The sequence below is a fragment of the Rhinatrema bivittatum genome, chromosome 4 (genome assembly GCF_901001135.1).
Source record: "Rhinatrema bivittatum chromosome 4, aRhiBiv1.1, whole genome shotgun sequence".
NCBI lineage: Eukaryota > Metazoa > Chordata > Amphibia > Gymnophiona > Rhinatrematidae > Rhinatrema > Rhinatrema bivittatum.
In genome coordinates, this window is record NC_042618.1 from 381375919 (window position 1) to 381400381 (window position 24463).

Here is a 24463-nt window from a genome sequence, read left to right on the forward strand (position 1 = left end):
TCATATCTGTTTATGCTCTGTTTGTATTATTTATTTAATTTTTATTTATATAGACACGAGATGGCAGAAAAAGGCCATATCGCCTATCGAGTCTGCCCATCCATATTCATTTCTTGATATTGAACCTTGCCTAGAACATGGAAGTGACTTGGTGGGAGAAAAATATACTAAATAAATAAAGCATGAGGTGGAGATGTTCAGAGAAGATCTGAAAAGCAGTGGCATAAGGTGCTGGAGAAGAAGGAGGCTTCTAGGAATGGAAGAAACAGAATTAGGTAGAGGAAGTGCCAGAGGATCAGTGGTGTCCGGGAAATGGCCAGAAGAATTATAGCAACAAATATGAGGAGCTAGGGGAAATATAAAGCAGTGCAACTGGAGGTAAGGGGCAGAAGAATGACTGCACGAGTGGCTGGAAAAGGAGATGAGCTTAAGAAACATATTTGTCACTACAAGGTGGCAAGTGCCTACCCAAAAAAACTGATTGTCCATCCTTTGCCATCTCAGCCAGAGCACATCTTAATATAGGTGCAGCTGCCAGAAATAATGGTGTAGCTGGCAGGGATCCTTGGGCCCTGCCAGCCAAAGAAATCCAGAGCTGCTAGCAAAAGAAACAGTGGGAGCCTGCCCCTCCATGCCCCATTGTATTGGCTCCTCTGTCACTATGCCAGCACCGCAGTCACATTCAAAACTCACTGGGTGGCACTTTCATTTGCTCTTCTTATGAGATTAGCAACAGGACATGCTGCTCCATGAGGTTTGAACATGCTTGCAGTGTCAGCACAGAGACTGAGAAGACAATGTGGTGGAGAGCAGCAGAACATGCTCCTGGTGCTTAGTGATTTACAGGCATGGCTATGGGCTATGGCAGACAGAAGACAGAAATGGTGACAGGGGTAGGAGGTAGCAGGAGATCCAGGGGCTTCTCTCCCACAGGAATGCTGGTGCTCATGGATCCTCACCCTCCCTCTCCATAGCACAGATCTATGTCTATATATGTTTTATGCACAAGTTGTGATATTTCATTTATTAATTTTTCAAGGTCATTGTTAATGCTGCATGTGTGGGATGGTGGAGAAGCAGAGGGACAAATGCTGGAGGTTGGGTGGGGAGGGAGAGGTGGGGCAGATGCTGGGGTATAGGAAAGAAAAAGAGGAAGCAAATGCTGAGAAAGACAGGACTCAGATGTTGGGTGGGGGGGGGGGGGGTGAAGGGGAGTGGAGCATATCCTGGGAAATGCAGGGGCCAGATGCTGGAAAGAAGCAGAAGGCAGATAGTAGGGGAAGGGAGGAGTATAGCAAAGGAGCAGATGCTGTAGGAGAGAGAGAGGTAGAGGGAATGAATGCTGGGAAAGGAAGCAGGGGCTAGGAGGAGGAGGTGGGGGATTGGATGCTAGGGAAGGGGAGGCAGAAAGACAGATGCTGGTGAAGGAGATAGGAAGGCAGATGCTAGGAAGAGGCAGTAGGGCAGATGCTGAGTATATGTGTATGAGAGAGCAGGGACTCGGGACTGGGTGGGAGTGCAAGTGAAGACTCAAGATCTAGACAGGGTGGGACAGTGGAAACTAGGATTAAGTGGTATTAGGTGATTGGGTGGAGGGTAGGAGTAGGTGCATGTTAGATGGACTGTGGCAATTGAGTTGGTGCAGAAAAGTAGGAAGGGGTGGAGAGATGGTGTGAAAGAATCAGAGAGCCTGGGGATGGGTTGGAAGGTAGTGGGAAAAGGACAAGGAACTGTGAAGGGAGTGAAAGAGAGAGGAAGGGGACAGGTCTGTGAAAGAGAGTAGAAATGGAAAACATGAAATGTGAATATGAATGTTTGTGCACATTCACTATAATTATGAATGCTTTACCTGTAAACTGTTGTGATCTAGTGATTCTCATATGGAATGATGGTAATATAAAACATTTAAATAAATAAATAAAATGAAAGGGGAAGTGGAAGGCTTAGTAGGTATTAAGAGACAGAAGAAAAGGGCTAGAGACCGGGGAAGGGATTTGTGACAGGGAATAGCTGGGGATGGTGAGGGAACAAGAAGCAGAGGAACGAAGATGAAGGCTGGGGTGAGTACAGAGGGTGGAAAAGGGGGGTGCTGAAAAGTGGGTGAAAAACATAGGAACTAGGAGACTGGGAAAGGGAAAGAAATGGGGGGTTGGGAAGATTGGGGTGGTGAGAGTGGGAAGGGAAAACTGGTAGGAAGATGAAAGGTGAAAAAAGAGAGAAAACAAAAAAAAAAGAGAAAGTTGTGGCCTGGCAGGTGAGAGAAGGGGGACAAAGAGGTGGGTGGATAGAGAGGAAGACAAGACAGAACTGGAATAAAAAAGATGAAGAGGAAAGATCAATGTCAAAGAGAGACATAGGAAAGGAAGGGAAGACAGGGCAAAAGAAGAAACTGAAAATGAAAAGCAGACCCTGGGAAAGGACTTAGAAGACCAACAAGAAAAAAATGGAAATAAAATGATCAGCCAATAAACGTAGAAAAAAAGTATTTTATTTTCAGTTTTTGGTAATTGGAATATGGCAGGTTTGGGAATGTACATTTGTTATATGATTGTATTTTCCTCAATACAGGAAGAAATTGATTTCTATTTCTCTTACTTCAGTATTGCCCTGTTCACAGAGTCTGGCTTCTTGGGTTTCCATTTCAGTTGTTATCTGCATGTTTCTGTTCTACTTTATAGTCCTTTATTCTGTATTAAGTAGGGGTTGGTCTATGTTCTCTGTATCTGTCCGAAGTGAAGGATTCTGCAAGCATGAAGCTCCTGGATATATAGCAGTCTGGCTTGGTCTGTTTTCCCAGCTGGAAGTGTATTGGGGTTGCAGGACCTGATGTAATATTTGCAGTGCTGACTTATTGCAGAAAGGTTTCGATGCTTGGGAATTGGGGCAGTTATATTATTCTGAGTGTCTTTTTTGCAGAGTTTGTGTTACTTCGCAATGGGTCTGGAAGTTGTGGGTTTCTGTTACTGAGGTGATGTCACAATATGAATATATGTTTTTTGTATGTTGAGCTGTAACTTGACATGTCCTAGTTCTGCTCTGCACCAGTTGTCAAGATGGGGGAATTTCTGTGGAGGCAGAGTATGCTACAGAATTGGAGGTGCAAGATTTATCGTGAGATTCTGCCTCTTCTTGTATGGGCTCCGGCCTTCATTCCCATATAGAACTGGTTGAATTTTAATGGTACTTTTACTGGGTGGTTGAAACTGGCTGGGGTTTTCTTTATTACACTGAAGACCCTTAGGACTTTTTGGTAGAGTATTTTATAGCCAATTTAAAGGCAGAGGGCTATTCTATAGGTTGTGTGAGGTGTGGAAATGTTACTTTGACTCAGTGGCGTAGCTAGACAATTTGGCGCCTGATTTAGGGAACCGATCCGCTCTCCTTTTTATATTCCTTTGTAAAACTGGCGGACCGGGTTCTTTGCTTCTCTTGCCTCGGTCTGTCAGTCTGTCTGGCTTTGGTTCGGAGCGTCTCTCCTTCTCAGTCTCTGCCTCGGTCTCCCAAAGGCTCCGGGGAGGGGAAAGGGGGGTGGGGAGGAGTCTTCGCCGGCCTCGCCGGCTTCCCATTGGTCGGCCCCGGGCAGCCCTGCCCCTTTTTCCTGGAAAGTTCTTGGAAATCTATCAAAGGTATTTCCTTTCGCCCACGTGCTGACGGCAGCTCCGAGCTGCTGCTACCCAGCAGGAGCTGGGGCGACAACCGGAACCCGCACCCCGTTCTCTATTACTCACCTGAACTAGTACCAAGCGGGAACAGTCCCCCACCCCCCCGCACCCCGCGGTGAGGGGTTCAGAGGCCCTAGTTCCAGCCCCCGCCTGCCCGGCTATTTATACCGCTCCCCTGTGGGGGAGGCTCCAGCGCCCAAGCTGTGATTCTCATACACACACACCGCTCCTTTCTCACATACACACAGAAGCACCCTTCCAATCCAAGGTTGAACAGCGGCGGCGGTTAGCAGACCGGTGTTCACTTCTTCGGCCCCCGCCGGCCTCGATTTTAATGTCTTCGGCCCCCGCCGGCCTCGATTTTAATGTCTTCGACCCTCTTGGTCTCCGGCGGGGGCCGAAGACATTAAAATCAAGGCCGGCGGGGGCCGAAGAAAAGAAGATGGGCGCCGCCCAGTCGGCCCCCGCTTGAGGCTGGCTGGGAGGCGCCCATCTTCTTTGCTTCGGCCTCCGCCGGCCTTGATTTTAATTTATTCGGCCCCCGCCGGCCTTCGGGGGCCGGCTGTCTCCGGCGGAGGCCGAAGAAATTAAAATCAAAGCCATCGGAGGCCGAAGAAAAGAAGATGGGTGCCTCCCAGCCAGCCCCCACTTGAGGCTGGCTGGGAGGCGCCCATCTTCTTTTCTTTGGCCGCCAGCCTCGATTTTAATTTCTCCAGCGCGGGCTGGCTGGGAGGTTCCCATCTTCATTTCTTTGGCCCGCGCGCCGCTGGCTGATCTTCTTTTCTTCGGCCCCTGCCGGCCTCGATTTGTATTTCTTCGGCCCCTGCCGGCTTGGCGAAGGCGTTGAGGCTGGGCTGAAGAAGAGCCACGCGGTCGAGACCACGTGACCAGGTAGACCGGCCCACCGGGGGATGCCCGATCCCCCGATAGGTCAATCCGCCCCTGACCATTACTATAAATCTCTCATAACAAAAAAAAAAAAAAAGACGATCTGCCAGTATTCAACAACACTTACTTCTGGGCTTAAAATACTAATTTCTTTTTTTATTTAAATAGCTTTTTGGCGCCCCCTTAGACCCGGCGTCCGGGGCGGCCGCCCACCCCTCGCTACGCCACTGCTTTGACTTACCCCCCCCCCCCCCTATCTAGTTTGCTCCCTTGTTGCCGCCCCCCCCAAACACTTCTGCCTAGAAATACCACTGTGAATATTCACAGTGGATATCCTGAAAGCCTAACTGGGGTGTGGGCTCCTCAGGACAGGTTTGGGAAGCCCTGAAAGGGATTCACTCTGAAAAATTCCAGAGCCCTGTTAATCATTTGAAGACTTGAAAATCCTTAACCGCTTGGGCATTGTCTCCTCTGCAAAAGAAGATATTTGCGACAGCCCAGGGGATATTTGACACCAGGGGTGCAGAAATGAAAGGTAGTGCTATTTGGAAGCAAGTTTTGTTTATTATGCAGAAAGGCCCAGATATGCTTCATCTAGTTAAAATCAAAGAATGTCATAATGATTTTTTTTTTACAAATCATTCAAGAAAAACTTATCACAACAAAATGCTTTAACTCTGAATATTCAGTGATTAATTCTAAAAAGGAAGAAAAAAAGAAATGTGGTAAACAAACTTAGCAATATCAGCTATTTCCATTAGTACAAGCCAAAACCAGGCTTTTCTTTTTCTTATTTTTTTGAGAAAAATTATCTAAACAGTATTTTGTTTTATTATTTTACTGTGCATTTCATTCATATAATCACAGATTCTTTCCAACATCATCTTATTATTATAAGCTTGAGCTACTTTTTCATGTTCTTTGAATGCTGTAGCTAGAACTGCAACATAAGAATTGCAGCAAATAACATACCAAATATGAGTGTGAAACAAATCTAAAAACTAAGTTCTTTTTGTCTGAAGAATAATAAAAAAAAAAGAGAACACACATCCCCCCCCCCCCCCCCCCCAAAAAAAAGTATTGTCATACGGAGCTATCCAAGCAAATATTAGAAAGCCATTAACCGTTAAACCTATTAGATTAAACCAGCCAAAGGCATTTAAACCCTGCTTCATACAAATGTGTATATGATATTCATATCTTAAACATTTAACTGCCGATTCTGGCTCTATATTGGCCCATGGAATCATTATTTCACCCACATTTTCAGGCATACAGCAGAAACTGTAAGAGAAATACTACTAGAAAGTAAATTATGCAATATATCAGTACTATATATTAAGCATAGCACATACCATGCATTGTATTTTATGCTATATACAAGGGGCCTTTCCAATAAGCTAAAACTGCATTAACAACTTAGAAGAAGAATTTCTACATTTACCTATATTGGGGTACATTGGGCTCACCTCAATATTACATAAAGGTATGCTAAAAAATAAAAGATTACATTTTTTAATATAAATTTTACAGGTGTAAATTTAAAAATCATTTTTGACACATTTATTTTTCTTTGAAAAATATTGTGTCAAAATATTTATTTAAAAAATTGCAGTTTTTTAAATATTTTGTTTTTATTACAAAAGTGCACAGTTGTATGACACCAACAATGTTAAAGAACTACATAAAACAATCATGTTTTTGCTAACCATTATCCACATAAACACTCTAGTAATAATCAACAGCTGAAGGAAGAACATATTACGTCATGGAATTTAGCAGCTAAAAGGAAAAGTAGCAGAACCGTGTCCTTAATTATTGCTGATTGGATTGTAACCTTTTGATAAGAACTTCCACACATTTCCCTACTCTTGCAGTTTTGTGGTAAATGTGTTTTTCACCATTAGGAACTGAGATTCACGATGTGACCTTTTCATCTTAGCACGGCGGTTCTGGAACCAAATCTAAAATGAAAGCAAAGAAAAAAAAAATCATCCTTCAGAAATGGATGATGCTTCTATCTGCAGTACTTTCCAAACATTGCATTGTATCCGAATGATAGGTCATAGGAAACAAAAATGAAACTGGACTGGAGGGAATAAACAAAATACACTTTTTCCAGTCAAAATGTGATATTTTGAGGCATCAATGTCATTGTCCATCGAAGGACATTCCCAACATATATGGCATAAGTCCTGCTTCCATGAGAGTGCCAAAGAGGTTTATAAAAAATGGCAAACTATTAACAAGTAAGAAACTTACCTGGATTCTGTCTTCATCTAAATCTAATTTATGTGCTAGTTCTTCTCTTATGTCAATGCCGGGATAGGAGTTCATTCGAAAAACAGTTTCCAGCATTTCAATCTGAGGAAAATAGGCAGGTGGTTCAGCAACCGCATTAAAACAGCAAAAAGAAGATGCAATTCACTGAAGAAAAAGTATTTCCCTGAAAGGTCATATTACAAATGTTGTTTCTCTGGTTTCAAAAATGTCATGTATGGGGCACATGCATCATGAACTTTAGATTATGTGGAATGTGTTCCGAGTAATAAGCTTTGATACATTTTACAAGCAGAGAGGTGGGATACCAACCTGGCTTCTTGAAAAAGCAGTTCTTGGTCTCCTGCCTCGGTACCAACTCATTTCTCTTTTGTAAGACAGTCTCTCTGGAGCTGAGCAATATTTTTCATAGGGCACAATTCTCTCGCTGGGCACTGTATAGCTCACAGTATGGAAAAAAGGGGTTTCATAAGATAGGATGGGAATGTGCAGGCAGGAGTTACTGGCATCTTCCCCTAAAAACAGGGAGGGAAAAAACCCCAAACAGGTAATAGAATTACATCACATACATTTCTGTTATACAACATTTCAAATGAAATGACAGTGTAAAAATAGAATGAATTCCTACATCACATAGGAATGAAACAAATCTTATGAATGTGTTTAATTCATACGTAAGCACCTGTGTTGTGCACTTCCTACATTTGTGTTCCATGCCACTATGTATATATATTGCTCTGCAAAGTGGTGACATACCTGTACTGAAGCTTGGTTCCAACCATGGCCTATATGGCTTTAAAGCTGGAGCGCAGTCTCTTTTCTTGTCTAATCCCAAAATGCTTTCAATAGAAAAGGAACAGTGTGAGGGTTTGTTCCCCACAAAACAGATCCCCTTTTGCATGTTTGGCGACTTCCCTGTAGTGGCTGCACAAACAGACGCGCTTGTCATTTTCTCACTTATCTGCTGCAGCACTCCAGTTCATGTACTTGGTTGGTTTTTTTTGTTTTTTTTTGCAGGCCCTCCTTATAGCTGTGTTGACAAGGGGGTTGGGTTTACAACGTCATTAATTAAAATCTTTCATTACAAAGTTTTAGCATCTCAATGAAGACTTCCACCAAGAGGCGAAAGGAGTTAATTGTTTATTTGTTTGCTAGTAATTACCAACTAATAGGCGACACCAGGGGGAGCACCTAGAGGGACAAAAAGTGTTATCTTTCCTAACCAGAACATCTACTTAACTTTCTCAAAAGAAGCTATGCACAAATATAGCATTTTCCTTTTATAAGAAATCACTAATGTATAACATCATATTTTTTTCCTACTTTATACTCTATTGGACAGCAACTACCTAAACACAGCAGTGTTATAGTAAACCAGTCAAGTAATAAGTAATCTTGTTTAAGTGAGTTTTCTTCCAAGGAAATTAAAAAAAATAATCTCTTAATGCTATTAAGGTAATCCTGATGAAAATGCCTCCTTTCTTCATATGCATATGTAATAGTGTATGTGGTCAAGGAGTAAACAATACTGTTTGGCATGTGGCACACTGCACTAGGGTGGCATTGTTGTTAAAAGCACAATGGAACTGTTTCGCATATGCCTGGTTTACTGAACAGGAACAGCAGTGCCAACTATTTTTTTGTAAATAAACAGTGTAGTTATTTTATTTACCTTTTATTAATAAATGATTAGACTGCCATGGAAAACAAATCATAGCATTTTTCTCTGAAAACATGAAAAACAAAATACATTGTGTGTGTGTGTGTGTGTGTGTTGTTTTTTACTAAAACGGCAAGTTTAAAAAAAATATGTGAGATGCTTAAAAGAAGCCTTTACATGTAGTTTGTTAGTCACTGTAATGAACCAGTCATTTTAAAAATAAAATATATTTTATCAAACATTGAAAGTCCTACATTTTATGGTGTTCTGTTATCTATTGTTGCGGAGAATAATTTATAGGTGTAACCCTTCACCTTTCACTTTGCCCCCCCCTCATTGTTACCAGAGAGTCCACCTAACACACAGGCCAAGAATGGTGCGCTCAGCTGAGCGCACCGTTAGCCCCCATCTGGACTCGCGTTTTTGACACGCTATTATTAAGGGGTAATAGCGCGAGGAAACTGCAAGTCCAACCCCCCCAAAAACTAATAGCTCCCGCAACATGCAAATGCATGTTTATGAGCCTATTAGTTATTCCCGCGCTATACAGAAAGTAAAATGTGCAGCCAAGCCACACATTTTACTCTCAAAAATTAACGCATGCCCAAAGGCAGGCGTTAATTTCGGCCGGCACCAGGAAAGTGTACAGAAAAGCAGGAAAAAACTGCTTTTCTGTACACCCTCCGACTTAATTTTATAGTGATATTAAGTCGGAGGCCCCAAAAATAAAAAAATTCGTAAAAAAAAAAAAAAATCAGCCCATGGCTGTCAACGGGTTCGACAACCGACGCCGGTAATGTCAAACCCGCTGACAGCCGCCGCTTCTGCCAATAAGGAGGTGCTAGGGATGCGCCAGTGTCCCTAGCGCCTCCTTATTACCGCGGGTCCTCGTTTGAATACAAAATCACGCACCCAGGAGAGTGGCCTGGGCGTGCATCAGGAGAGTGGGCGCTCGCCTTGGAGTGCCGGCTCTCCCGTGCATTTTACTTTATCGGCCCGATAGTATCTCTTTCCAAAGAATTGAATTGTGCTGTTCCTGGCTCTGGTTTGTTACAGTACTAGAGGGATCAGAGACCTTCTTCAAGAATCAGTAATGAAAGGAATGGGAGGGGGAGGGGAGAGAGGAGGGTGTGGCAACAGGCAGCTCATTAGCAGTAGAGGGCCTTGTGGATCAGTACATGGAGAGTCACTTAGGCCTGTGTTCTACTTCTCAACCTTTTGTATGCCAGGGACCAGCTTGTTACCTTCCTTAAATTACAGCCAACAGTGTTGTTCTTGGAAAAAGAAAAATAACCTTCCTCTCCCTCCCAGCCTGCCACCAGATGATCGCTGAAAAAAAATACCTTCCTCTCTCTTTCCCTTCCCTATTTACGGGCTGATACAGAAAGACGCGCAGGAGAGCCGGCGAGCGCCCGCTCTCCCAACGGGCGCACAGGCCACTCTCCTGTGCGCGCGATTCAGTATCGGCCCGCATGCAAATGAGGGCCCGCGGTAAAAGGAGGCGCTAGGGACACTAACACGTCCCTAGCGCCTCATTTTTCACAGAAGCGGCGGCTGTCAGTGGGTTTGACAGCCGACGCTCAATTTTACTGGCGTCAGTTCTCAAACCCACTAACAGTCATGGGTTCGGAAAACAGACGCCGGCAAAATTGAGCGTCCATCTTCCAACCCACGGGCCGTGGGCTGATTTTTAATTTTTTTTAATTTTTGGGGCCTCCAACAATATCACTATGATATTAAGTCAGAGGGTGTACAGAAAAGCAGTTTTTCCCCGGTGCCGGCCGAAATTAACGCCTGCCTTTGGTCAGGCATTACTTTCTGGATCACAGGGGAATAGCTAATAGGGCCATCAACGTGCATTTGCATGTTGCGGGCACTATTAGTTTTGGGGGGATTGGCCGCGCATTTTCAACGCACTATTACCCCTTGCTGTATAAGGGGTAAAAATAGCGCGTCGAAAACGCGCGGGCTAACAGTGTGCTCCGCTGGAGCGCACTTTACTGTATCGGCCCATTAGTCAGCCATCACCTGCTCATTAAAAAAATAATGATAAAGAAATCCACCCTACTCTCTCCCTTTCCCCAGCCCGCCAGCAGCACTACTACAATTAATACCAGCACCCTGTGGACTTTTCTTCCTAGTACCAAAGCTATTCTCTGTGAGGGCAGAAAGTGCCACATCTGAATGTTAACAAATCAGTATGAGACTGAGGCAGCATCTGCTCCACTCTCGTGGTGGCCCCCATCCCCTCCGGGAGGCTGGGTCTGTGAGCAGAGCAGAAACGGACTCAGTCTCACGTCATCGGTTCACTAACATTCAGCCTCTCCCTTCCTAGAGATGGGGCCTCAGGGCTGTTCCAACTGGAAAAAAGAAAGGCCACAGGGTGGGGAGAAGGGGAGGGTTAGGAGAAGTCTCTGCTGGTTGTGATGCAGGGTGCAGTGCAGGTATTGCTTCCTCCTCATCCTTGGGCAATCACCGTTACTTTGTGGAACAGCAGAAATGCTGCTGGAGACTGTTGGCAGTCCACAGGTCAAGCTGATTTAGGCCACAGTACTGGGAAAGCTAAATACTGGATTGGTTGTTACTAATCTTGACTGGGATAAAAACCTGAGAGCAATAGTGGACAACTGTATGGTTGTTGAGTGGGATATGTAAGTGGGTGGGAGGTGGATAGTGGATTAAGGAGAGGGGGAGGGATTTTGGAGGGGGGATTGAGGTGCTGGTTTATTATGTAGGGGGAGGTGGGAATATTTTATGCGGTATGAGTTTATTTTATGTGATTTATTGTGATCTGCTCTGAGGTCTTTCATTACAAGCAGGTAATCAAATGTAATAAACAAAATGCAAGCATGAAACCCGTGTGCTATCATGGACACCAAACTGATCATTTAACTCAGGTATCCAAAGTTGTGAGACACACCTTTTATAAGCTGCATCTTCTACGAAGATTGCATCCATTTGTAAATGAAGATGATCTACTGTAATGCATACTCTTGTGTGCTCATCATTTGACTACTGTAATCCCTTGTATCTGGGACTGCCCTATCCCACCTTATGGGCAATGTAATTGGTTCAAAATGCCGCATAATCTCTGGTATCTCACAGCACGCATAATCTCTGGTATCTCAATTAGTCAACATATGACCTCTGTTCTTATCAAGCTCCACTGGCTGCCATTAATTTGGCATAAAACGTTTAAAATATTATTTTTGTTTTTTTTAAGGGCTTGAATGGATTAGCTCCCCCAATTTTTAATGTGACATTAACTTTTATCAACCCATAAGGAGTCTCAGATCAGAATCCCAAGGTTTATTATGTGTTCCTTCATTTAAACAAGAAAGACTGAGAGTCACGTGATGTAGTGCAAGGGAAAGGACATGTTTCCTTCTGCTTCGGGACCCCACTCCCAACTCGTACTTAAACTGTAGTATAATCCAAGCAAAACATGATTATTGGAGACACTATCTATATACAAAACTGGGTGGTTGCGAGTACATCCGATTCTTAGGACAAATTGAAAGCTGGACTGGGGAAAATGGCTGCAATATATTCTTCACCTTCTCCCTCTGAAGAACAAGATCATGGTGTGCAGGAAATATCGGAGGCTGTAGCCCTTACACTTGTGGACAAATCTGAAAAAATTTATAATAAATTGTTGGATTCTTCTAAGTGTCTACAAGCAGCAAAGGATCGAATATCGAGCTTGGATGATTGCGCATGTGATTTGGAGAGAAATGAAGGCCTTGCAGACCTTTGTGAGCAGATATGAGAAGAAACTCGAAGATCTTGAAAATAGGTATCAGAGGGGAAATTTGCATTTCATGGGCTCCTGGAATCGATCCCAGATGCCGAGATAGCACAGATTTTGGAGATTTGGTTACCGCAAAGGTAAAATCACGCTTGTACACAGGCTAGGGAGTGGGAAAATGGCAGGAAATAAACTGCGCCTGTTTTTGGCGAAACTACTTAATTCTGCCCATAAGACCAAGATACTACAGCTCTATCAAAAGAATCAGCTCCTGAATATGAGGGATCACATATCTTAATCTTCCCTGATTATTCAGCAATGGTATCAGCCAAACGCAAATCCTTTGCACCGGTCTGCTCCAAGTTGGTTGCTTTGAATGTCCAGTTTTACTTGCAGTATCTGGAATCAAACTATAATTTATGATTCTGTGGCGGATGTACAAGCATTTGTAAGCATGCTGAACCTGGAGACATCGGGACAATCTTGAACTAATGAGAAGGTCAGCGAAGTACCTTAGAGAGCTATAGGATAGTTTTTCTAAAAGGGTCGGAGTTTGAATAAGAAATGTTCATATTTTTGTCATCGTGGGACTTACTCAGGAGCAACACATGCCAGAGATTGCTACTAGTTAAGCTAAGTGGAATCTGGTAGCTGATCAAGATTTGCTTTAGATGTTCGGTATTGAGAAGATTTATCATTCTTTAGAAATTGCATATATGCCAGGCGGCATGCTCACATATACTCTGTGGTCTTTTCCTATCCGGCAATTTTTGCGTGTACCACAGGCCTGGCTCCTGTTCAGGGCTGTTATTTGGATTTGTTGTGAATTCAAGGTTTACAGTGAAGTTTGACGTTTAAATGTACCTGGAAACTAAAATTGGGTGGTGATCCGATTGTTGTTTCTGACAGAGCGGCAGATTACAAGTGAGTTGCTTGGCTTGAGAAGAGCAGGCCTTCCCAGTTTATAATTTTGATTTCGTCATGCTATCCAGGTAATGAGGAAGGAAGACTAAATGGAGAATGAGCATTTCATCTATGCTCGAATTTCTTCTACAATGCTCCTCGAAAGAAAGTTTTGTTTAGTTGATTCACAGGGCACAGTGATGTAAACTGTGTTAAAAATATTTCCTATAATAAACTTGACTTCGCGCAACATGGACTGATGATTCTACTCGGAGGTTGTTTTTATAGTTACGCCCTTTCTTGGGTATGGTGTTTCACTTGCTTTAGAATGGTTTGCACCTATATAATGCTATGATTGTTATGACCATATACATTTCTACTTTTCTTATTGTATTGAGATTGGATTATAGGGAAGTGTAATAAGACAGAATACTGATGTAAAAAAAAAAATCTTTATTGACCATTGATTTCCTTCCACTGCATGGGTTGCCTGAATCATTTGAGCAGTCATCATGGGATATGTTTTGGGTCTGCTTTATGGGTGCTTGCTGTTTCTTAGTTCTGAGTTTGGAGAGTGAGACTGTGAGTGGGGTTCCCTTCTCACATCAAGGTGACTTAACTTACCTTTAGACAAGGGAATGGCTTTATGGGTTGTAGGGAATTGGTTGGGAGGGGGGAATGAGAACAGGAGGGTAAATGCATCACAATTGGATGGGGTTGGGGAAGAGGGAAGGGGAAAACAGGGGATTAATGAGGTGGAGAAATGGTTCCTTCTGGCAAAAATTGATTCAGTGGCATCTTTCTAGTTGGTGGATGTGATCCTATGTTTTTGGACACTCTAGGCCTAGCTGGGGGGTCTGGAGGACTTTGCTACTTTTGTAATGTTGTTTCATATCTTTTCTGAACAGTGATGAGCAATTCTACAATCCAATATACTATTTGGAATGTGGTTGGTATAGGCTTAGTAGTCAAACAGTATAAAGTCCTTCAAGCCTTACAAAGAGCAAAAGCAGATATTGTGATCTTACAAGAGACACACTTGAAAGATGAGCATGTGAAACTTAGGTGAAAATGGGTAGGGGAAGTCTATTCTTCTCAATCAGGGACACAGAAAGCGGGGGTAGCAATTTTAGTAGGGAAGAGGATACCTTTTCAGGCAACTAAGATTATTAAGGACCCTGAAGGCAGGTATATGGTGGTGATAGGCACTTTATGCAGGCGCCCTGTAGTGTTGTATATCCTATATAGCCCCAATGTTCATGATCATAACTTCTTTGTAAAAATGTATAAAACACTCTTAGATCAAGCACAGTCTACCCTATTAGTGGGTGGAGATTTTAATTGCCTGCAAGATCAGACTTTAGAAAAGACATCTCTGAGTTCCGAGAGTAAAGAGAAAAAATTACTGGGGGTCTTTTATGTCATCAATTTGATTTTGTGGATATTTGGAGAATACTTCATCCTTCGTCTCGAGAGTACACACATGTTAAGGGCACATGATATATGTGTTCCCATTTAGATTATTTATTGTTTGATGATGCTTCTTTCTCTTTAGTGAGTGCTGAGGAAATATTACCTGCTTCCCTGTCAGATCATTCTGTGGTTTGGGTTACTCTGATGGGATTCCGCCCAGTGGCTTCTCAAAGATTGTGGAGATTCCCAGCTTATTTATATAAAGATTAGTTCTTTCGTGATTATTTTAAAAAGTGTAAGGAGGTGTATTTAGAGACAAATGGGGGACATAAAGATCAGCCATTGCTCTTTTGGGAAAAGGCTAAGACGGTGTTAAGAGGGGAAATAATTTCATATATGGCAGCTAAGCGAAAAGCACTTAATAGGGATATTTTAAATTTGGAAAGTCAAATGCAGAAACCAAAGAGAACATATGAACAAAATCCTACCAAGGTTACAAAAGCAAACTTTTTGGAAGCTCAGGTTGCCCTTAATGTTTTATTTCATCAGAGAGCCAAGAAAGGTTTGGTATACATGTTTTCATTATGGGAACAAAGCTGGGAAATTAATGGCAAACATAGTCAAAGTGTGGGGGAAAACTCATTTCATTACAGCTATGAGGGGATCATCGGTTAGGATGGTACAATCAAATTCCAATTTATGTAAAGTTTTTATAGATTACTATACAAAGTTATACTTGGCTCAAGCAAGCGATGTTAATGCTATACGCAGATGCTTAGCGACAATAGGTTTGCCCAATAGGTTTGCCCATTATTAAAACTAAATGCCATGATAATGGTTGCATATCTTCAGGAGGATATTAAGAAGGCCCAACTTATGAAATCCCTCAGTCCATATGGTCACCCTGCTGAATTCTATAAATTATTGCAGGACCAAATTGTTCTGCCTATGACTTTCATGGTAGAAGATTTGATAACTAATGAAACGCCTCCCTGTTTCTCAAACATGGCTCATGTTACTGTTATATTGAAACCTGGAAAGGATGCTCATTACCCAGAGTCATATTGTCCAATCTCCCTGTTGAATTTTGACCTCAAGTTAGTTGCCAAAGCAATGGCAGACAGACTAGCTAAATTTTTACCAGCTTTGATTAACAACTCCCAGGTGGGGTTTGTTAAGGACAGATATTCGGTATTAATATATGTAGATTGGTGCTTTCAATGGAAGCTAGTCGATGGTGCCACATCCCCTCTCTGGTTTTAAGCCTTGATGCAGAATAGGCATTCAACACAGTAGATTGGCCATTTATGCTAGAAGTGTTGCAGAGTTATGGAATATTGGGTTACCTTTTTACTTTCAGTGAAGGCCTTATATAGACAACCCAAAGCTTCTGTCTTAGTGAATGGATCCCTTTCGGAGCCATTTCCCATAGGTCGAAGTACCAGGCAGGGATACCTATTGTCCCCTGCCCTTTATATCCTCTCATTGGAACTTTTACTTAGGAAAATTTTGACAAATTTGGGTATAAAAGGAGTTCCCATTGAATCCCGGGCTGCTTGTCATTTCAAATTGGCCACCTTTGCAGATGACATACCTCTTCATATTACTGATCCAGTTCCCTCTTTTACTGAAATTTTAAAGGAATTTGAAGAGTATGGTTCTTTGGCAGGCCTTACAGTGAACTTTCACAAGTCAGAAGCCTTGCCATTACAAGATGTAATAGTGACTCAGTTTGGAGAGTCATTTCCTATGAAATGGGCTGAAGATTTGATTAAGGATTTAGGTATAACCATTTGTAAAGATACTTCCAAACTACACACTGTAAATTATACAAGGCTGTATGAAGACCCTAAGCAGTTGTTATTGAATTGGAGAGACTTGCCCCTTTCATTGGTTGGCTGGGTTAATTTATTTTAAATGGTAATTTTGCAAAAATGGTTTTATTTATTGCAAACTTTACCAATCTTTTTTCAGCACAAGAAGTTCGAAGGGTTGAGGCATTGATTAGGTTATTTCTATGGAAGCATAAGAAACCACGCATTGCATTCCATACTTTGATGGGGTGGTGGAAAGAGGGGAGAATAGGTTTGGCAAATTTACGGTGGTACAATATTGCCTGTTTACTATGGCATGTGGGAGATTGGGTGATGAACATGAGGTTTTATACTCCCTGGGAAATGGAGCAAGAATTAGTGTATCCGTTAGATCTCAGATATTTGCTGCATAGTTATACCCCTAAAATCCCAGTGCAATTGCAGCAGAATGTAATAATATATCCTTTATCAGAAATATGGAGATAGTTATGCATGCAATTAAAATTTACATATAGAGTTTCTCATTTTCTCCCACTTGTGCGTAATTTGAACTTTCAGCCAGGAGTAAGATCTAAGGTCTTTGCAAGATGGGCTACCCTTGGCCTTGAGACAATGTGGCACATTATTGGAGATGATGTTTAAATGGTTAGTTCCAGGATTTACAAGATACTTTTCAGATAGAATGGAACAATTATTTTGCATACTTGCAGGTGAGACATTGTGCTGGTTCTTTAAGTAAGCAGGAATTGCTACTTGAAAATAAAAGCTTTTTGTTGGAACTTTTTGACCAGGCGGATTTCTCTCGGGGGTTTTATACCTTTTTTAATAAGTGTGTATTCCCGTGGCTTGATTCAACATTCATCAGAGAGGTTGCTCCAGGATGACTTAACCATTACTTTATCTGTCAGATTTTATAGGGATAGTTTTAGGCATATTCAACATTTAACTAGTAATCTGGACTTGAAAGAGACTCAATATAAGTTTCTCATCTGTTACTATATCTCTCAGAAACTGGCCAAGGACATGCGCTTGGCTGCATCAGATCTCTGTATGAAGTGTGGAAATAATTTAGGGACTCTTGGTCATTAGCTTTGGGCATATGATTGAATCCAAGATTTTGGTGGAAAGTCCTCACATATATTTTCTCTATTACTGGATCCTGTATACCTAGTCTGCAGATTATATTTTGTTTGATTTAAGCACAGAGCCCTTTTGTACCAGTTTTTATGATGCAGGAAGGTAGTGTTACTTGCAAAGAAGACAATTTTGCAAAGATGGCTGACACCGGAACTGCCTATCATCACTCAAATACGTAAAGCTGTATTTCACTTATGTGTCATGGAAAAGGATATTGTGATCTGTGATCTCTTGAAAACTAAGGCTATTTTCTTGAAGGTGTGAAACATGTATTTACTGTTGCACTGGAGGTGGACCCTTGGCCTGGTGCAGGATTGGTATGGCCCTCTGATCGGACCCAGAGAGCGCCTGCCACCAGGAGGCGGAGCACACAAGGAGACAGAGGCTAGCTGGAGCTTCGCCAATAACAGTCCGGGGTTTCCGCAGGTTGGACCCTTGGGTACCCGGACTGCCTGGACTTAAGTGGGCCTCAGAGGGCGAGTTGTGCCCACCACGAGCAAGGGTGCACGGCTGATGCAGAGAGGATGAACCAGACCTGTACTGGAGACTCCAGAGGCCTCAGGGAGGAAACAGTTCAAGATGGCTCTCTGGGCGGAACAGGCAGTGCCTGTGGGTCTGGTCAGAGGAAGGCCGTGGTCAGAGTCCAAGCAGGCAGGTCTGGTGGTCACAGAAGGCAAGAAGAGGGTGCCTGAGTAAAGCGCAAGGGTCAAAGCCAGAATATCCGTCCAGAAGTGGTCATCCAAAGTGAGGGTTAAATCCAAGGTCAGTCCGAGCGTAGTCAAGACAAGCAAGGGTCACTTCCAAACGGCGGTCAACGTGGTCAGGCAGGCAGAGGTCAGGTCCAGGCAGTGGTCAATCGTAGTCAGGCAAGTAGGGGTCAGTACCAAGAGTCAGTCCGAAGAGTACTACCAGGGAACGTGGAGCAAGAACAAGATAGATGCTGAAAACATGGAGGACCACGGGACATGGAGACACTGGAACAAAGAGATGCTGGAACAAGGAACAGGTAAACTAGAAACACCGAGGTGTCAACCCGATTGCAAGGCGAGGTTCTGGGGACAGAGCCTCGCCTTATATACTGGGGCTGTATGACGTCATCGGGATGCATCCGAGCCGGGTTTCCCACACTTGGCCCTTTAAAGTCAGCGACGTCGGCCGTGCATGCGCCTAGGGGCGGGGCCGGGATGGAAGACGCGGAGCCCCTATGGGAGCTCCGCTGAGAGGCCTGTGGCGTGGAAGAGGCCGAGGACGCCTGGGGAGAGTGTCGGGGATGTCAGGAGCTGGCGGCTGCGGCAAGGCCAGAACTGATAGAGGGCAGCGTGAGGTGAGCAGGCCCGACTGTGGCACCAACGCAGCCGAGACGCGCAACATTTACAATCCCTGCCACATGTACTTCACAGTAGGATTGTTAATGATATATCCACAATATAAGATGAATCCACTGGATAATAATCACAACAATAAATATTGAATATTGGAAGGGCAGAGGATGTGACTTGGGAGGGAGGGAACACAATTCTTTGTCTTTTTTATATACTCTGTTCATAATTTGAGTGTTTTTCAATTGCATTCCTGGGTAATGGATAAGGTCTTACCATTCCTAGGAGATGTTTGTATTTGTTTTTTCTAAAATAATACAAATATTTAAACATAAACAAGAAAGACTTGATGAAGTGCAAAATGACCTTGTTTATGTCCAAGAGCCAACTAGTTGGAATAATTTACCAGGTTTTATCAAACCTGGACCATGGCTTCTTAAGTTGAGAAAATTGATGAAAGCGCATCTATTTCCTCTGATAAATGACAGATTAAATCCTTACAGCAGAATATTACAAAATTATGGAGTGCAGTTCTGTATTGAAATGCAAAGCACGATGTTTTATATTCAACATTTATATCATATATGATATCATTTTCTTCTCTTGAGTAGAGGCATAGCTTAGTGCTAAGAGCAGTGAGCTACTAACCAGGGACGTGAGGGTTCATATCCCACTGCTAGTCCTTGTGACTTTGGGCAAGTCACTTCACCCTCCATTGCCTCAGGTACAAAACTTAGATTGTGAACCCTGTGGGGAAAGGGAAATACCTACAGTACCTAAATATAATCCATTTTGAAGTGCCAAAAAGCAAAATTAAAAATGTTTTTAATAATATCTTTTGATGTATGATTATTTGTTTTTTAGATGGTTTTAGACATTTGACTTATTTATGAATGTTTTATTGTAAATCGCTTAGTAAGATTGATAAGCGGTCTAGACATTTTTTAAATAAATAAAATAAACTCATACTGTACATTCACAATTCAGATGACAGCAGATAAATAAGGCGTATGGACTAGCTTGTGCTAAATCATAAAGAGTTACAGAAATAATTTTATCACTGTACACTTAACACAGCACTGCACTGTTTTAGGTCCCCCCCTACTTCATGAGTACATTGAGCATCACATTCAATTAAATGGTAAGATTAACATAGAGAATGTATGTACACACACACACACACACACGACTGCAGAAGGATATTATGCTTTGGAAAAGAAATCTAAATAATTAATTTAGTTACTTTTCCCTATTTTCTTACACAGTTAGATTAACTCAACTTTCAGCTAAAAAAGTTTAGCAGAGCCACTGCACCGAGTGTTTTCAATTGTTGAGGCCGTGGGGCCTTCGAGTCCTGTTGCGAAAGCGGAGGGGCGGTCGCCTGCTCCAAGGAGATTGTGAGCCCTTGGACCACAGCACGGAACCCCAAGACACATCGTGGGAGGTGAGTGTGTACAGGCACGGGCGGAGCAGGAACAAGGCTGGATCAGAAACAAGGCAAGGAACATCAGGAACTGGAACAAGGCAGGCTCAGCCCTCCACTGGACCTACATGCACCAGTGAGACCCAGCAACGCAATGCTGGTCTCAGGAGTAGCCCTCTGGCCACTCGGTAGCTCTTTCAGACCCGCCGCTTGAGGCCATACGGAGGCTGAGGGCAGGAACAAGACAAGCATGGAACTTGTAACTCAGAATACTCAGGATACTTGAAAGACTCAGATGAAGACTCGGAAGTAGACTCAGGATACTTGGAGGACTCGGACAAAGACTCAGGATACTCAGAATACTCAGACAAGGATTCAGGAACTTGGAAGTCTCAGGCAAGGATTCAGAATTCAGGCATTAGTACTGGGTGAGTACTGCATTGCAGCGCGCCCTACACAGCCTCCCATGGCTGGTTGCAGACCACGCCGGAAACGAAGCAGACTCCAGGTGAAATAGTGGAACTTGGAACTGGAAACATGTCGAAGATTCAGGAGAGGCCTGCACCGAGGCGCGCCCTACACAGCCACCTGTAGCTGGTCGTGGAACACACTGAAATGGAGCAGGTTCTGGCAGAGTCTTGGGCATAGACGGAAGCAGGCACAAGGTACTCCGAAGACCAGGTCAGGATTCAAGACTCAGGATTCAAAACTCGGAACTCGGATATCAGGAACAGACCTCGGCATTAAAAACAAAGGCCTTCCGGAGACTTGCACTGCAGACATGAAAACAGGCCGTGAGCCATGAGGCGCCCTACACAGCCCCCCCCCCATGGGCTGGTCATGGACCACAATGGTGGCATACCAGGAAAGGTGGATAAGCAAGGAACCTGGAAGCTGGACGAAGAGCTGGAGGCGAGGACATCAGGACCAGGACCAGGACCATCCAGGACGTCTGGAACACGGAGCATGGAACATCAGGAACTTCTGGACCAGGAACATTAGGACAAGGAACAGAAGACGAAGGAGTTCCAACGAGGAACAAGACCAGGAACATCAGGCAAAGGAGTCCAGGAATGTGAAGAACATGGAACACGGAACCATCTGGGCAGGAGCATACCATGGAAGACCTTGACTGGTGAAGAGGAACATGGATAACCATGGAACCTGATTTGAATGCCCCGAGGAAGTGAAGCTGAGCCCTTTTATAGGGCTGGACTAGGACAAGGACTGATGACATCATCCGGTGAGGGCGCGGGCTTTTCCCGGCACTGGCCCTTTAAATGAAGAAGAGAGGCGCGCCTGCGCCTAGCCGAGCCCGGGAGATGGAGGAAGTTGGCGGCTACACCAGGACCACGAAGAGGTATCCTGGCGGCAGCTTCCACCCCGCAAAGAGAGTGAAGTCAGTGGCGGCGGCTCTAGGGCCACATGAAGACAGTCGGCAGCGGCTTCCCAGCCGCGAAGAGAGAATCCTGGCGGCAGCACGGGGCCGTGAAGATGAAGTCGGCAGCAGCTCCTGCCGCAACGAAACACCGGTGGCCCCTCCTGCCACGTAAGGTGGCGTCGGGCTGCAAGGAGCGGCAGCGACAGTCCGGGGGTGGCCTAGGCCGCAAGAAAAGGTCCTGCAGCATTGAGCCGGCCCAGTGGTGAGTGGAGGGCCTGCTTGCAGGATGGGCTCTGCGAACAGGATCGTAACATCAGTTTTGTGCACATGGTACAACATCTCTTGAAAATAGGGTCCACTATGACTTAGAATTTTAAATGTTTCAGTTTCCACCTCAAGAATTCCACGTGATTTAAACCTTGATGCCACTGCTACTATACTCTGCATTGTTATCGGCCACTATTATTAGCATGAGTTATTAACTATTGGACATATTTATTATCATTGGTTGTTGATATTTGTTGCTATTGATATACCCATACAACTCTTTTCTCTGCTTTCCTAGCTCCTGTCCTCTGTGGCCTCTTGACATTAACTTGTGTTTCCATGTTGTGCTTTGTACAATTCTTATTCCCTGTACTTTCAGCTCCTTTTTGCCATGCCCTAAGCTGGAATTTCTTACCTTTGCTATCTACACTGTAAGTCTCTACAACGTAACTGATTCTCTAATTGTAACATACTTTGATCTATCTGGCTGGAATAGCATACCATAAATAAATGATAATGATGATGTATATATGGATGTAGGCTAAAAAATTATTATTTTTCAGCACTGATGCACAAGATTTCACAGAATACATTTAATACTAAGGTTGTTCTACAGTATATAACATTGGCAACTAAAACCCAGTGTTCTGGCCCCTCCTTGACATATGAATTTAGCCCCCTGCCTCCAATTCTTGAACCCAAGGCCTCACTATAGGGTTGCCAACTGGCTTCAGATTTTCAGGACAGGTTAATCCAGTCCTGGTTTTACTCCCCTGCATGCAGATATGTATAGTCTTGCTTTTCTTTTGGAATGCAATAGGGAAATCAGAATCCCAACATGCAATGGGGTAAAACTAGGACTGGATCTACCTGTCGTGAAAATCTGGAGCCAATTGGTAACCCTACCTCACTGAGAGAACATTCACACAATAACAACAAAAACAGTTTTGCAACTTTAGGACTTCATTTACTAAACATTTTTCCCAGAGACACGGAATGGGAGAAAACCCTAGTAAATTAGGTCCTTAGTCAAATAATAGTTTAATCAGATTACATCTTGGAAACTAATGTGCAATTAGGAAGTAGACTCAAGCTGCCTGATTACCCACATAAGACTTCCTCAGCACCTGCTTACCAGGGCCTGGCCATCCCTGTTATGGTTGTGGACCCTAGGGCCGGTTGAGACAGTGGATGGTATGCTGTGGAGGCCCACAGCGAGCGTCACAGCCGGGAGGTGGTACTGAAGGAACTCGGATGAGGCTTCACCACTGGAAGTCCGAGGACCCCCCAGGAGGAGCCCGTAGGGACCCGGACCTCTTGGACTTAGGTGGGACCCTATGTGACCAAGGATCCGAGCAGTGGCCGAAGAGATGGGCCCAGGTAGTTGAAGAGTCTTCACCCTCGGAAGCCCGCGGCTCCCCCGGGAGGAGCCCGTGAGAGCCCGAGCTGCTGGGACTTAGGAGAATCCTCTGGGCCAGCAAGTACCGGATACCTGCAATGATGGAAGAAGCTGAAGTCGGAGTCCAAGAGCGAAGCCAGGTCATAAGCCAGAAGTCCGAGATCCAAACCAAAGCCAGGGACGCAAGCAGAAGACGGCGTCATGGGATGGAGTCGGGTCCAGCCAGAAGTCAGAGGACGAACCAAAACCAGGAGCGGAAGCTGGAACCAAAGTCAAGAGCAAGCCAGGTCAGGAGCCAGAAGACAAGACGATCAGGACACACTGCAGCAACTAAATACTCAGGGAAACTGAGGAACCTCATTGCAAGGCACTGTCTAGGTAAAGCTGCAGGGTTTAAATACCCTGCAGTGTCTGACGTCATCCAGGGCGTCCTCTGTAATTTTCCTGCGCTGGCCCCTTTAAGGATGGCTCCTCCTTGCGTGCGCATGCGTCTAGGGGGCGGGGCCAGCCGCCGCGGATCGTCGGCATCTCTCCCGAGGAGGGAGAGATGCGCTGGAGGCCATTCATGTCTGAGAAGACCGCGAAACGGCCCGGGCCATCCCCGAAGTAGGTGGAGGGACCAGAGCACGGCCCGGGACTGCAACAGTACCCCCCCCCCTTAAGCCCCCTTCTCGGGGGTCTGGGTTTAGCTGGGTGGTCCCAATGAAACTGGTGGAGGAGGCCTTTGTCCAGGATATGGGACAATGGCTCCCAGGAGTTCTCCTCTGGACTGTAACCCTCCCACGAGAGGAGGTATTCTCAGAGGCGACGGTGGAACCGAACGGTCCAAGACATCTTTTACAGTGTAGGTGACATCTGGGTCGGCCGTGGCGGTGGCGGGCTCGGGAGGCTTGGCATGAAATGCTGAGAGAACCACCGGCTTGAGGAAAGACACGTGGAACACATTGTGGATCCTTAGGGTGGACGGCAGGCATAATCAGTAGGAGACTGCCCCTACTCGCTCAATTATCGAGATTGGACCGATATACCTGGGGGCCAGGCCCATAGAGGGAGTCTGTAAGTGGATGTTCCTGGTACTCAACCATACCTTTTGCCCAGGGAGGAAGGTTGGGGCAGGCCGCTGCGACCGGTCTGCATATCTTTTGGCCTTGGCCGCCGACTGATGAAGT

General features: G+C 44.3%; 1 protein-coding gene across 2 annotated transcripts in view; it reads right to left on the minus strand.

Moving 5' to 3' along the window:
• Nucleotides 1–5637: 5637 nt before the first annotated feature.
• HESX1 (HESX homeobox 1) overlaps nt 5638–24463 on the minus strand; it is a 33235-nt gene continuing 14409 nt past the window's right edge. Inside the window, exons 2-5 of one of the 2 annotated variants that reach the window (XM_029600924.1) lie at nt 7587–7669; nt 7143–7345; nt 6813–6914; nt 5638–6514 (exon numbers count right to left, since the gene is read on the minus strand). In XM_029600924.1, the coding sequence (XP_029456784.1) occupies nt 6416–6514; nt 6813–6914; nt 7143–7345; nt 7587–7669 (487 nt within the window). In that variant the 3' untranslated portion in view covers nt 5638–6415. Of the gene's footprint in view, nt 6515–6812; nt 6915–7142; nt 7346–7586; nt 8899–24463 lie in introns of those variants that run through there. The other variant, XM_029600925.1, reaches the window with a different exon arrangement.